Source organism: Podarcis filfolensis (genome assembly GCF_964270895.1).
Source record: "Podarcis filfolensis genome assembly, chromosome: 5".
Taxonomy (NCBI): Eukaryota; Metazoa; Chordata; class Lepidosauria; order Squamata; family Lacertidae; genus Podarcis; species Podarcis filfolensis.
In genome coordinates, this window is record NC_139608.1 from 67601410 (window position 1) to 67613827 (window position 12418).

Consider the following 12418-nt stretch of genomic DNA (forward strand, 5'->3'; position numbering starts at 1 on the left):
TATAAAATTTATGAGATGCATCTAGAAAAGACAAATACCCACATATCTTAGAAGACAAGGTAAACACCAGATGCTACCGAAGTGTTCATCAATAAGGGTGCCCTTGAAGGCATGGCTGGTTCTTAATTGATTACAAAAGTGTACCGTTTAAAAGAACAATCCTGAAAGGAAATTTCATTAATTGTTTGTAATGAAAGTACCTGTATATCAGACTGCAGAGCAGAGGGAAAGAAGAAAATCAAAACTACTACATCATCTCTGCTGGGAGACCAGCCACCTATGCTCCCTTGAATTGTTTCCATCCCAGCTTAGTGTTATAAGAACTGCAACTTTAAGAAGTAATGCACAAGCTTGCTTTTCTCCTCCTCTCTTCCCATTCCTTCTGCTTATGTGTCATGTCTGTCAAATAGTACACCAGGTCTGTTTTACTACTGATCTTTGTAACCTGTCCTGAGAGTGGTTTTCTGACCAAAGCGTGTGGTAAAAACGCTTTAAATAAATAAATAGGCCTAGTGGCTTAGGCCTTGCATATTATGAAGTGGAGACTAAGTCATGAAATACGCCACAATATAAAGCTAAGGAAGTGAAAAAACTTAATATGGAACCCAAATGGCCAAAATATTGGGAAATTATAGAACATGAGGAGGGAAAAGTGAAATTGCAGAGCTATGAGAAACTGAAGTCAAAAGTAAGAGATTGGCTTCATTACTATCAGATAAATGAAGTTTTCAAAATGGACAGGAAAATTGGCTTCCAGGTGGAGAGGTCAAAATTAGAAATAGAGCTATTGGAACCCAATACTAAGAATCTGTCAAGAATGTATAACTTGCTGTTGAAATGGAATACACAGGATGAGACGGTTAAATCAGCTATGATTAAATGGGCACAAGACATTGGTCATAACATTATGTTTGCTGACTGGGAACAGTTATGGACTACCGGTATAAAGTTCACGGCATGTAATGCCTTAAGAGAGAACATTATGAAAATGATATATAGGTGGTACATGACCCCAGTCAAGCTGGCAAAAATTTACCATACGCCCAATAATAAATGTTGGAAATGTAAGGAAACTGAAGGTACCTTTTACCACCTTTGGTGGACGTGCCCTAGGATTAAGGTCTTCTGGGAAATGATTTATAATGAAATGAAAAAGGTGCTTAAATGCACTTTCGTGAAGAAACCAGAAGCTTTCCTCCTGGGCATGGTAGGTCAATTGGTGTCAAGGAAAGATAGGACGTTCTTTATGTATGCTACAACAGCAGCAAGAGTACTCTTAGCAAAGTATTGGAAGACACAAGAACTACCCACACTGGAAGAATGGCAGACCAAGGTGATCGACTACATGGGACTGGCGGAAATGACTGGCAGAATCCGTGACCAAGGGAAAGAGACGGTGGAAGAAGACTGGAAGAAATTTAAAGTTTATCTTAAGAATTGTTGTAAAATTAATGAATGTTAAAATGTCTTGGGTAATGCAAAATAGAATTGCAGTGACAAACAATTGGATATGGAAAAAAAAAGAGTTAAAGAAAGTGCTATGAGAAATTGAAATTAGGGGTTGCTGGAAGGATTTAAAACAGGGATGCAGAAAGGGGAGGTATGGGGAAGTCGCTGAAAGAAGGTTTTAGGAAAGAAAGGTCAAGAAATTATACGTGTTTATATGTTTGTTTGTTTATGTATTGTGTTGTTTTGTCTTTTAATATGTGTTGAAAAACCAATAAAAATTTTATATATATAAAAAAAGAAATATGCCACAATATAACATTATTAGTCTTCACGGTGCTTCAGGACTTTCTGTTGTTTTTGCTGCGACAGATTTTAGCCTTGCTCCCCCTGGGGAACTTGTATTTTATACAACTTTAAACCCCAAGGGTACAGCAGTGTAACAGTCAGTTTTGATTATACAGTTTGGGGGTATGGATGCTTTTTGCTTTGCTTTGCTTTGCTTTAAACAGCAGGTGAAGAACATGAAAATAAATGTCTCAGAGTCACTGCCTAGTGATTGTGTGTTCATTTGACAAGAGAGGGAATGCATGATCAGTATCTATTGCTGCTCTGGAACACTTCAGACTGAAGGTGGGGGATTGGCGGCGCAATCGGTTTAATCAGAAGGAAGTCCCATTATGAGGCTTATCACTAGTAAACATGTTTAGGATTGCACCCCAAATACTTTGATGTTCCTCCATTTTAAAGACTCCCCTCACATAGACAGTCTGTCATTAGGCCAACTAGGTAGCCGCCCTCAGAGGCATGCAGTAGTAATGACCTTTGAGGGGCACAGTTTTACACAAATTAGTTTTTGATATATTTTATAAATTTCTGATAATATTTTATACAAAGACATGTTTTTGGGAAAAAGAAATTGGGGTGGTGAAAAAACGATCTGAGGAGAAACCAGAGTAAAAAAAAAAATTGGTGGTGGTGCAAGTAGTTAGCTTTGTCTAAAGCACAAGATAGTCTGCACATAGATACCAGCAAGAGAAGTTAGTCCTCCTGCCTGACTTGCTGGTCTTTTATGTACAAAGCGAGGTGCTTTATGTGAGGAAACATCCAGCCAACCTGACTTGCTTGCCATCTATAGTGGAGCAGCAGGCTAGCAACAGAAATATCTCACAAGGCTCCCAAATGTGTAGCTTGGGAGGGAACTTAATCCTGCAAGCAGGACTGTGTATGTGGTGTCTTCGATTGCACGTCACAGAGCTTTTGAACACTTCTTTCCAATGGCAACTGAAATGAGAGGCACTTTCAACTCTTAGCCAGGAAGGGGTCTCTCTCTTGGTTAGTCTTGTATAGTTGGAAGGGACACTAAGTCACCTTGAGCTGCAATGCAGGAATCTCAGCCAGATCATACATGACAGGTGGCCATTGAAGGAGAGTCCACCACCTCTCATGGGAGTCTGTTCTACTGGCAAACAGCTCTTACTGTAACTTATTTCCACATGAACCCCACCTTTTTTTCTCTGACAGACAATCTGGGACTAGGCACAGATTTCACCTGTTTCCTTATCAATTTTGGGACAGATCGAAGCAACAGCTGGTATAAGTGCCCAAAGATTTAAGCACTCCTTCCTAACGCTGAAACATGTCTAATCGTACCCCTCTCTCCCATGCATTAAATCTGTGAAACTGAATCCTGGTTTTGGCCATTAGCTGGCAAAATTGTTCGTTGAATCTCAGAGAATTATTTCCAACTTTGTGACACTGGCAAAAATAAGAATAAAAGGTATGTTGAAGCCAGCCTTATGCCTGTTCCATCACACCCAGCCTCCATTTTGCTGTCTCGAGATGCCCTCTAGAGGATAAAGGCAGCAATGGGGTTGCAGGACACACATGCCATAAATATACCAGAGCCTTTTAACAGGAGGAGCTGCTCATCATGATTAACATGGAGTTCTGGAAGCTCCAGAGCTCGGCTTCCTGTCTTCTCCTATGCATTTGTTGTTCCTCTTTTTCTCCTTGCTGCTGCCATTAAAAATACATACAAAGCATTCACAATGTTCCAAGTTGCAGGCAGCGAGTGGATGTTTGGAGCCTGAGGTTTTGGAGTGCCTGAAGGAATCCTGGTAGATTTAATGAGCCACCCGTATAGAAAACACAGAAGTCCTTGGGCCAAACAGTAATAAGTCTTGATGTAGTGATACTGACATACTGCTAACTGCTTGAGGAACAATTCAATTAAAAGCCACTACACATGTTGCTGCGAACATGCTCTTTGCTTTCGCAGAATGACTCTCTCGACCCCCCCAAAACTCTCTAGGCTTGCATATGACTTCGCACTTGATGGTGAAGAATATGCTTGAAGGCCTTTGAGGGCTATGCCAGGCCACTGCAATTTATCCTTGTCCCCCTCTGCAGGAGAAGCACATTGAAGTGGGAAGGATAGAGTTCATGATTGGAGAATGAAAGCATTTCTGTTTCACTCTCTGTTTGGTCTCTATGTGCAGAAACATGTCACCCAAGTCTCCAGAATGCTTTCCTCACAAGAAAACTGACCCTGCAAGAGTCTACCCAGGAACTCATTCTTGGGAAGATGGAGAGATGGAACTATGTATATATTATAGCACTTGGTCAAATCCTTTCTGCTGACTTATATCTGAAGAGTCCTATGCCCCAGCAATTGCTATGGTGGGGATTATTGCTACTGGGGGTGGGAAATGGAATGTGTAAAATGGCCTCTTCAAATAATGACAGTAAGATGTGAAGGAAGTCCAGAGTACTTACTGTATGTACATCTCCAGTCCAGGTGGACTTATTTTATAAAGGAATATTTTGCAAGGGGGGAAAGTCCCATGCCTCATTGAGGGCTTTAAGCAGGCTTTCCACTGAAGTAATCCAATCACTGAAGATCACAATTCTGCTAATTGGTTAAATATGCTCTAATGGTGGGTCACCAGATGGCCTACAAAGAAGGGCAAATGGCTTTAACTCTTGGCACCAAATTAATTACCAGTCATTACAATCACAGGGAGAGTTGGCTCCTGTAACTGCAGTTGTAAGACATCCATTTGCTCACCCAACAGCTCCCTCTGGTTCCTTTTTATGAAGTGGGTAGCTTTGCCTGGGTAGCCATGACAGCTGGCGACTGTTCTGATGGGCAGCAGAAAAAAACCATTTTGCCTTGAGAAAGGGGTGGCACTTTCTGTTATCCTCCATGCTCTGAGAGACCCAAAACAGCAACAAGAACAGAGGGTTTTGAACATCAGGGAAATGAAAGAAACAGCGCCAATACTCACCCATCTCGAATCAAATAGTACTTCAGGATCTCGTCAGTCTTGGAGGTAGGGGTGGCGAAACAGCTCTCCACTAATGTCTCAAGACCACTCACATGCACCAAGGGCTCAATTCCAAAATACAGAGAATCTCGGAGTTTAAGGGTGGGGCGAGCATCTCCGTAGGCCTCTTCAAACTCATTGTCTTTGAATATCTCGAGGGTAAAGGGGAAGACCCCCCGGTTGCGGCTCACGATCTCAAGCGGCGAGTTCTTCACATTGGGGACGTAGCCCTCTGACATGGTGTAGTGGCGAGGGAATTCACAGGTCACAGGGATCAACAGCTTCCCTGTGCGGACAATGATGTCACCATTGCTGCCAGGCGTTTGCTTGGGCAAGCCAGTCACCATATTGGTAGCGATGATTTTGTCATTTACCACCTGGGGCAGAGAAGGAAAGATAATGTTGTGAAGCTAGATGGACATAGACGAGGAAATATGTGAAGAGGAACAATTCTATTATGACTGAGCGAATCTGCAAGAGTGCAGGGGGAGAGGGACAGAAGACAGCTTCCTAGGAACAAGAAACTCTACAGTACTGTCAAAATTTGCTTTTAAAAATCATTCTAATTATTTTATTTATTGAATTTATATACTTCCCTTTACCTGGAGGTTTCAGGGAGGTTCACAGAAAAGATCAACATAAAAACCACAATATATATAATCAAAATAAAAACAATCCTATAACGCCCACCCCGCAACATTTTAAAAGGGCATAGGATGTCAATCAGATCAACCAAAGGCCTGGTTAAAAAGGAATGTTTTTGCCTGGCACCTAAAGGTGTATAATGAAGGCGCCAGGCGAACTTCCCTGGGGAGAGCATTCCACAGATAGGGAGCCACTGCAGAGAAGGTCTGTTCTCATGTTGCCACCTGCCAGACCTCTTGAGGAGGAGAAACACAAAGAAGGGCCTCAGAAGGTGATCTCAGGGTCTGGGTAGGTTCATATGGAAAGAGGCGGTCCTTGAGGTATTGTGGTCCTGAGCCATTTAAAGTTTATAGGTCAAAACCATCACTTTGCAGTTGGACCAGGTAATATGCTCAAACCATCTTGCTCCAGTGAGCAACCTGGCCACTGAATTCTACACCAGCTGAAGTTTCCAAAGCGTCTTCAGAGGCAGTCCTATGTATAACGTATTGCAGTAATCTTACCAGAGCATAAGGTAAAGGTAAAGGGACCCCTGACCATTAGGTCCAGTCGTGGCCGACTCTGGGGTTGCAGCGCTCATCTCGCTTTATTGGCCGAGGGAGCCGGCGTACAGCTTCCGGGTCATGTGGCCAGCATGACTAAGCCACTTCTGGCAAACCAGAGCAGCGCACAGAAACACCGTTTACCTTCCCGCCAGAGTGGTACCTATTTATCTATTTGCACTTTGACGTGCTTTTGAACTGCTAGGTTGGCAGGAGCATGGACCGAGCAACGGGAGCTCACCCCGTCATGGGGATTCGAACTGCTGACCTTCTGATTGCCAAGTCCTAGGCTCTGTGGTTTACCCCACAGTGCCACCCGCGTCCTAACCAGAGCATAGACAACAGTAATTAGGCTATCCCTGTCCAGATAGGGGCATAGCTGGGCCACCAGCCAAAGCTGATGGAAGGCACTCCAGGCCACTGAGGCCACCTGAGCCTTGAGTGGCAGCAAAGGATCCAGGAGTGCCCCCAAGCTACGAACCTGCTAGAAAAAACCATGTTTCTAGTCTGTATGCTAACCAAGATAAGAGGGAAAGTGTGTGAGCATGCTGAAATGTTAGGGATGACCAAATAAGATTTCCAGTGGTTTGTGGATGTTTAGCGAAACAGGTATGGAATATGGAATATAAGGGAAATAGAAATTTCTCCCAAATTTCAGAATTGAATGTGTGTCAATTGCTATAAGAAAAAAAGAGAGAGTAATCACTCCAGCTGTGATAATTTTCATTAAAAAGCTTGTGAGAGGCAGAATGCCGAGAACAGGATGCTGGATTTGACGGGTGTCTGAGTGATCCAGCAGGGCTCTTCTTATGTACTTTAAAAATACATAAGAACCTAACTTTAAATGTACTTTAAATACAGAAAAGAGAGTAGAAACTCAATTACATAGCTATAAGATTGATCAGGAGCAGCTGAGGAAGCTGAGAGCTGGTGTCATTATTCTGTCAGCCAACAAAGGGCAGCTTCAGTCTCCTCTGTTGCCAGGTGAATAACAAACTATATTTTCTTAAAAACTAATTTTAACAGAGGTGTTTCTTGTTCTTTTGCTTATTTAGTATGCTGTTGGGTGTAAGTGTGTGGCTCATACTGAAATCTAATATAACAGAAACACTCATTCCTGGAATTGTTCTGGAAAGGTTGAAGTAAAACCAACATAGATTTACAGTGTCAATGTGCTCTTGAGAATATTCTTACATACACCAGAATTGCACAGATTCAATGTTATAGGGTTGATAGTCTCTAATGGAAATACATCCTTCCAGCCAACAGGAAAAAGCTAATATTCATACGTACATCTATAGTTGTACCACAGGATTTCAGGGAGAAGATGATGTTGACATGTGTCCCATTGGATACCCCTTTGCAGGAACCGTTGATGAGTGAGAGGTCCATCCCTCCAACTAGATCCTTAGGGATGTTCACCTCTATGGAGGTAGATCTGCACAGGACAGGGACTGTAGGAAAGAGCAAATCTAGTGAGTGAGCTGGAAATGAAACCTAGAGAAGCTGCACGAGTCCTCCTTTGATGCCTCTTTTATCTGCAGCAAATGCTCCCTGATATAGGTTCCTCTTGCCTGGTGGAAACCTGGCTTTGATCTGCCGGCTTGTAAAATGTGATGATTATTTTAAGCTTAAGATTCAGCTTCTTTAATCCCCCAGAGACCTGTCTGTCTTCTCTACTGTGACATCCTCACCCCTCAGGATGAGAGCTTAACTGTGCTTACGTTGTATTTCTGAGATCTAGTAGTGTCATGTGCACTTTTGTGATGATTCAGTATTAGAGGGAGGTATTTTATTTTTATCCTAATCTTCCACAAATCAAGATCGCTTCCAGATAGGAAACTCTCCTCCATTTGTGGCGATGCTGCATATGGCTAGCATTGCATTGGCACCGATAACCTGATCTTCACAGATTAAGAAATTGCCAGACTACCATTGTAGCGTGAAGGCAAGAAGATATATTATTGTATATATGAATAATGAAAAATAAATATATCATTGGCCAAGAACTGTGAAACCAATGGCACAGTTTTATTTCATATTTACCTCAGAGAGAACATGTCTGGAATTCACTGACAACACATGGAACATTCTGGAGAGATCCCTTGGGGTAAACTGTATTTGATGGATTCCTACACACACACACACACACACCAAGTTTACTTTAATTTATGTATCTTACACTTGGCACTTATTTTGTTATATAATTAGACAGATGAAATGTTTATTAATCTTGACATGAACTTGACTGATCTGCATTGTATTGTTGTATTTTGTTGTTTAAAAGTCATTCTCATTTTAAAAACTGAAAAAAATGTTTGTTTGTTTGTTTGTTTGTTTTAAGGCACAGTGAAATGAGTAAAACAGGAAGTTTGACAAAAGACTAACGGCACTTTTACATGCGGTGTGACAAACTACTTAAAGAAAGGAGGAGAATTCTGTGACATAGCCTAGCCAGCTGTTCGTGAAGGAGTGTGCTCCCATTGTTCAGTCCTTTCTCCTGCCAACCTAGCAGTTCGAAAGCAGGTCAAAGTGCAAGTAGATAAATAGGTACCGCTCTGGCGGGAAGACAAACGGTGTTTCCGTGCGCTGCTCTGGTTTCGCCAGAAGCGGCTTAGTCATGCTGGCCACATGATCTGGAAAAACTGTCTGCGGACAAACGTCAGCTCCCTTGGCCAGTAAAGCGAGATGAGCGCAGCAACCCCAGTGTCGTCCGCGACTGAACTTAACGATCGGGGTCCCTTTACCTTTTTAAAATTTAAAAGGTCAAGCAAATAAACTATATTTGGATAGCACAAGCCCCTTGTGTGAGCCTAAGCAGCTTTTTGGATGTAGGCCAGTGCCTGTGTCAATTTTGCATAAGGTTACATTATCTTTCTATCTCATGAGTATTCTGGACAGGCAAAGAGCCACTGGCCAATTTGTCTCCTGAAAGGATTGCTCTGGGAGTACATTGATTATTCAGCCTCACCCCATATTGCTGATCTTAGTTATATATGTGAACATTTTACTACTAGGCAATACCACTTATCATCAAGTCTAACTATCCATGAGGGTGTTGGATTATTCTGGCCCTTAGAGTGGTGTCTGGAGAATAAAGTGTCCTCTAAGAATCAAAAGTGCCCATCAGCCTATATACAATGAAGGAACATTTTCAAGGAATGTTGCCCCATCCTCACAAATTGCCTGATGGGTTAAAGTTCCAGTTTACTACTGACTGAGGCAGAAAACTCACTTCATATTTACCCATTTGAGTTTAACTAGTTTGTGTTCTTTGTTGCCATCACTATACATTCTGTGAGGAAACATTTGAAGGAAAACAAACACACTGTCATCCATATTTAGGGAATTTTCTGAAACACAATCTTCACTGTTTCACTGACACATAATTTTCAAGCTTGAGTGATGAACAGACTATAAATTATTTTTAGTGCGGAAAGGTACAGATTTATGAATCCTGCTAATGTAACAGTTAGCAGGCATTGATTTTGCCAGGTTTTTCAGAATCATGAAAACAGGTGCTGCCCCCATTTAAAGTTGATGCATTGATTTCTGACTCCTGGTATCTTGGATAAAATACGGTTTTCTTTTTCCTCAAATGTTACTGTTCAAAACTTTTTAAACCATCTGCCCACTCCAGGAAATAGTTTTGATAAGAAACAATATGCTGAAGTGTGCACACACGTATGCAGAAGAGTAATATTCCTGCATTTCCCTCCTGGCTTCATCAAGGGTGCTGTTGTGACTGAAGCATACATAATTTTATTTGTATGCCTCCTTTCAGACCATGCTCAATGTGGAAAAAAATATGTAAATGCAACATTACAAAAGTAGCCATAAACAATAAATAAAACATCAGAAAATGGACAACCGGACTGAACAATTTCCACAAAAATCACCATTTCCACATAAATATAAAATAAAGTTAAAAAACCAACAGCAGCAACAGCAAGAATATCCACCACAACCCACCCTGCAACAACAACACCACAATCCAAGAAACAGAAAATGAAAAGGCAAAGGTTCTCTGTCTTTCAGCAACTGCTCTGGTAGATACACAAGAATGAAGAGTAATCTATGTATCCCAAATACCAGAGAACAAACCAGAAAGCAGGAGGTTACCGGGGGGGGGGGCGGCGAAGGGAGAGGCAAACAGTACTTTCAAGCTTCTGAGGGACAATTTGGAAACCATTTCCAGTAATACCTGGCAGATGGATAACTTTGCATAGATGAATTGATCAGCTCACAGACCTGATTTAGGACATTTATTAAGTCATTCAATGAACTCTTTGATAAATGAGCATGCTTGGTGCTTTTCTGCTGTTTGGATCCCAGTTTGAGGGCCTGTCTCTCATTAATCAAGTAAGGCAAGGGCAGAAAATATGTATTTCTTATTGGAAGCAATTTTTAAAGTGGGGGGGGGACATAAGAAAGTGTACTATCCAGACCTCTTTCTTCCCTCATCCAGCCTTACAGATGAAGGCCAACTTATGTTTCTGAGGCAAATCATAGAATGACAGAATCTTAGAGTTGGAAGGGACCCTAAGGGTCATCTCAACTAAAGCATCCATGACAGATGGCCATCCAAAGTATGAGAGAAGAAACACCATGTTGCACCTGTAGCAGCAAAACCGGATGCCTTCATCTGCCCCACCTCCAATAAAACATGTCTCTCCCATACCGTTCTCCGTAGCCATAACAGGCACTGTAACTCTCCCAATGGTTTGACTTTACCCCTGAAGGCGCACTCTTGCCAACATTCACAAGCACTGTCTTTGTGTCCCCTCCCCCTCCATATCTGGTGTCCCAGAAATGTACATTACTTTCAGTGCTTCCTCAAACGTAAACAATTCCTAGCTGATCAAGGAATATGATAACTCTCTCTTCAGCAGTATTGAGGGTAATGTTGACTACTAATTTACAGGAAGAGTGTAAAGTGAAACATTAATTTGCAAACTGCTTTGGATAACTGCTGGCCTTGTTACCAACTATATCACCATCCACCTAATTAGAATTAATAAAAAGCTGTATTTATGCAGTTGGAGGCAGGGTCTACATTTTATGTCCCCATAAACTATTGTATGTGTGGTCATAAATGTGTTTTGCTTAATAAAGTGCAGTGGCTGCTCCTTAAACACATTTGTTCCGGAGCACAGCATGTGAGAGTCTTGCCATTGCACTAGATACTCAAGCTGATGAGCTCACTATTGGGCATATGAGACATTTGTCCCACGTAATGTCCTTGCAGAAGAAACTACTGCAGGATGAACCTGCCAAATGCCTCTGACAAATGCAGGGCAGCATAATTTCACAGGTGGGTCAGCATTTTGCTGTGACAGGCTGGTGTCGGATACTGTGTTTGCCCATCAAAATGGGAGGTCGAGCAGGAGTGAACTGTAGCAGAAGAACCACTGAACAAGGGAAGAGGGATCCATGGTGAGCACACAGCCAAGACAAGTGTTGAGGAACCAAAACTAGGTCAGGGAACATAACTGAGATCTTCCCCAATGTACAGGGCTAGATGGATTGGGTTGATCTGTTGATCTGACCTCAGCGTTTAGGAGGATCTCCTTCAAAATATACTTCATTTCTAATAGGGTGGGGGCAAAGAAAGCAGGTGGTGCATTTGCTCCCCAGCAACGTTCTCCTGCACCAGCCACAATGTACTATTTGTCGCTAACGATCTCCATTGTCCTACCTTGACAAGTGTGGTTATCATCTGACAAAACAAGACCGCGTGGGCACTCACACTGGTAGGTGTCTTCTACCGTGATGCAAACATGGCTGCAGCCCCCATTGTTGTTGTGGCAACCTTCAATTTCTAGGATAGAGAAAACGGTCAGACACACAAAAATCTTCGCCCAACCCAGATCTGCTTGAGATGAAAGTCTCTATCTGCCCATAACAAGGGGATTTTATAGCAATTGTATCTGTGGTATAAACCTTCATATGTTATACCATTAACTTTTGCAATCATTCTGGCCAAAATCTTTTCTAAGCCGCATTGATATGAATGGGAACTGTGGAAGAACATGGATGGGAATTGTGAATAGACATGAATGGGAAACTGTGACTATGAATGGTGGAAGAACATGAGTAGGAAGTAGGTTGTGGTTTTTGTGCAGCTCTCATTAATTTAAATGGCACTTGTACATAAGACTTTCTCTGTTGGATGTTACAGCAATTTGGAGGAAGAGGCAGCAAACAGCACACACACTTCCTGCTCCCTGTGAATCAATGTACTGTCCTAATCTGCAGACACCCACAATTTCTCAGTTTTGTGTGTTTTCTTAAAAAAAGTTTTTAATATTTTAAAACGTGTAAAACTTAGGCTTCACAACTTGTGTTTTTAAGTGTACAGTTAACCATTAAATGCACGCCTAAATGAGATCCTGCCAAGTTTACAGTTGGTAGCAAATATGGACCAGCTACCATTTTAAGGCAGCCTTTTCCAAG

The 12418-nt window shown here is 41.9% G+C and overlaps 1 protein-coding gene across 3 annotated transcripts in view; it reads right to left on the reverse strand.

Annotated features, from left to right (window-relative positions):
* The window catches only part of OIT3 (oncoprotein induced transcript 3), a 33713-nt gene that overhangs the window by 6318 nt on the left and 14977 nt on the right, over positions 1–12418 (reverse strand). For all 3 annotated transcript variants that reach the window (XM_083614132.1, XM_083614133.1, XM_083614134.1), the window contains exons 5-7: positions 11661–11783; positions 7256–7416; positions 4737–5152 (exon numbers count right to left, since the gene is read on the reverse strand). In XM_083614132.1, the coding sequence (XP_083470258.1) occupies positions 4737–5152; positions 7256–7416; positions 11661–11783 (700 nt within the window). The remainder of the gene's footprint in view (positions 1–4736; positions 5153–7255; positions 7417–11660; positions 11784–12418) is intronic.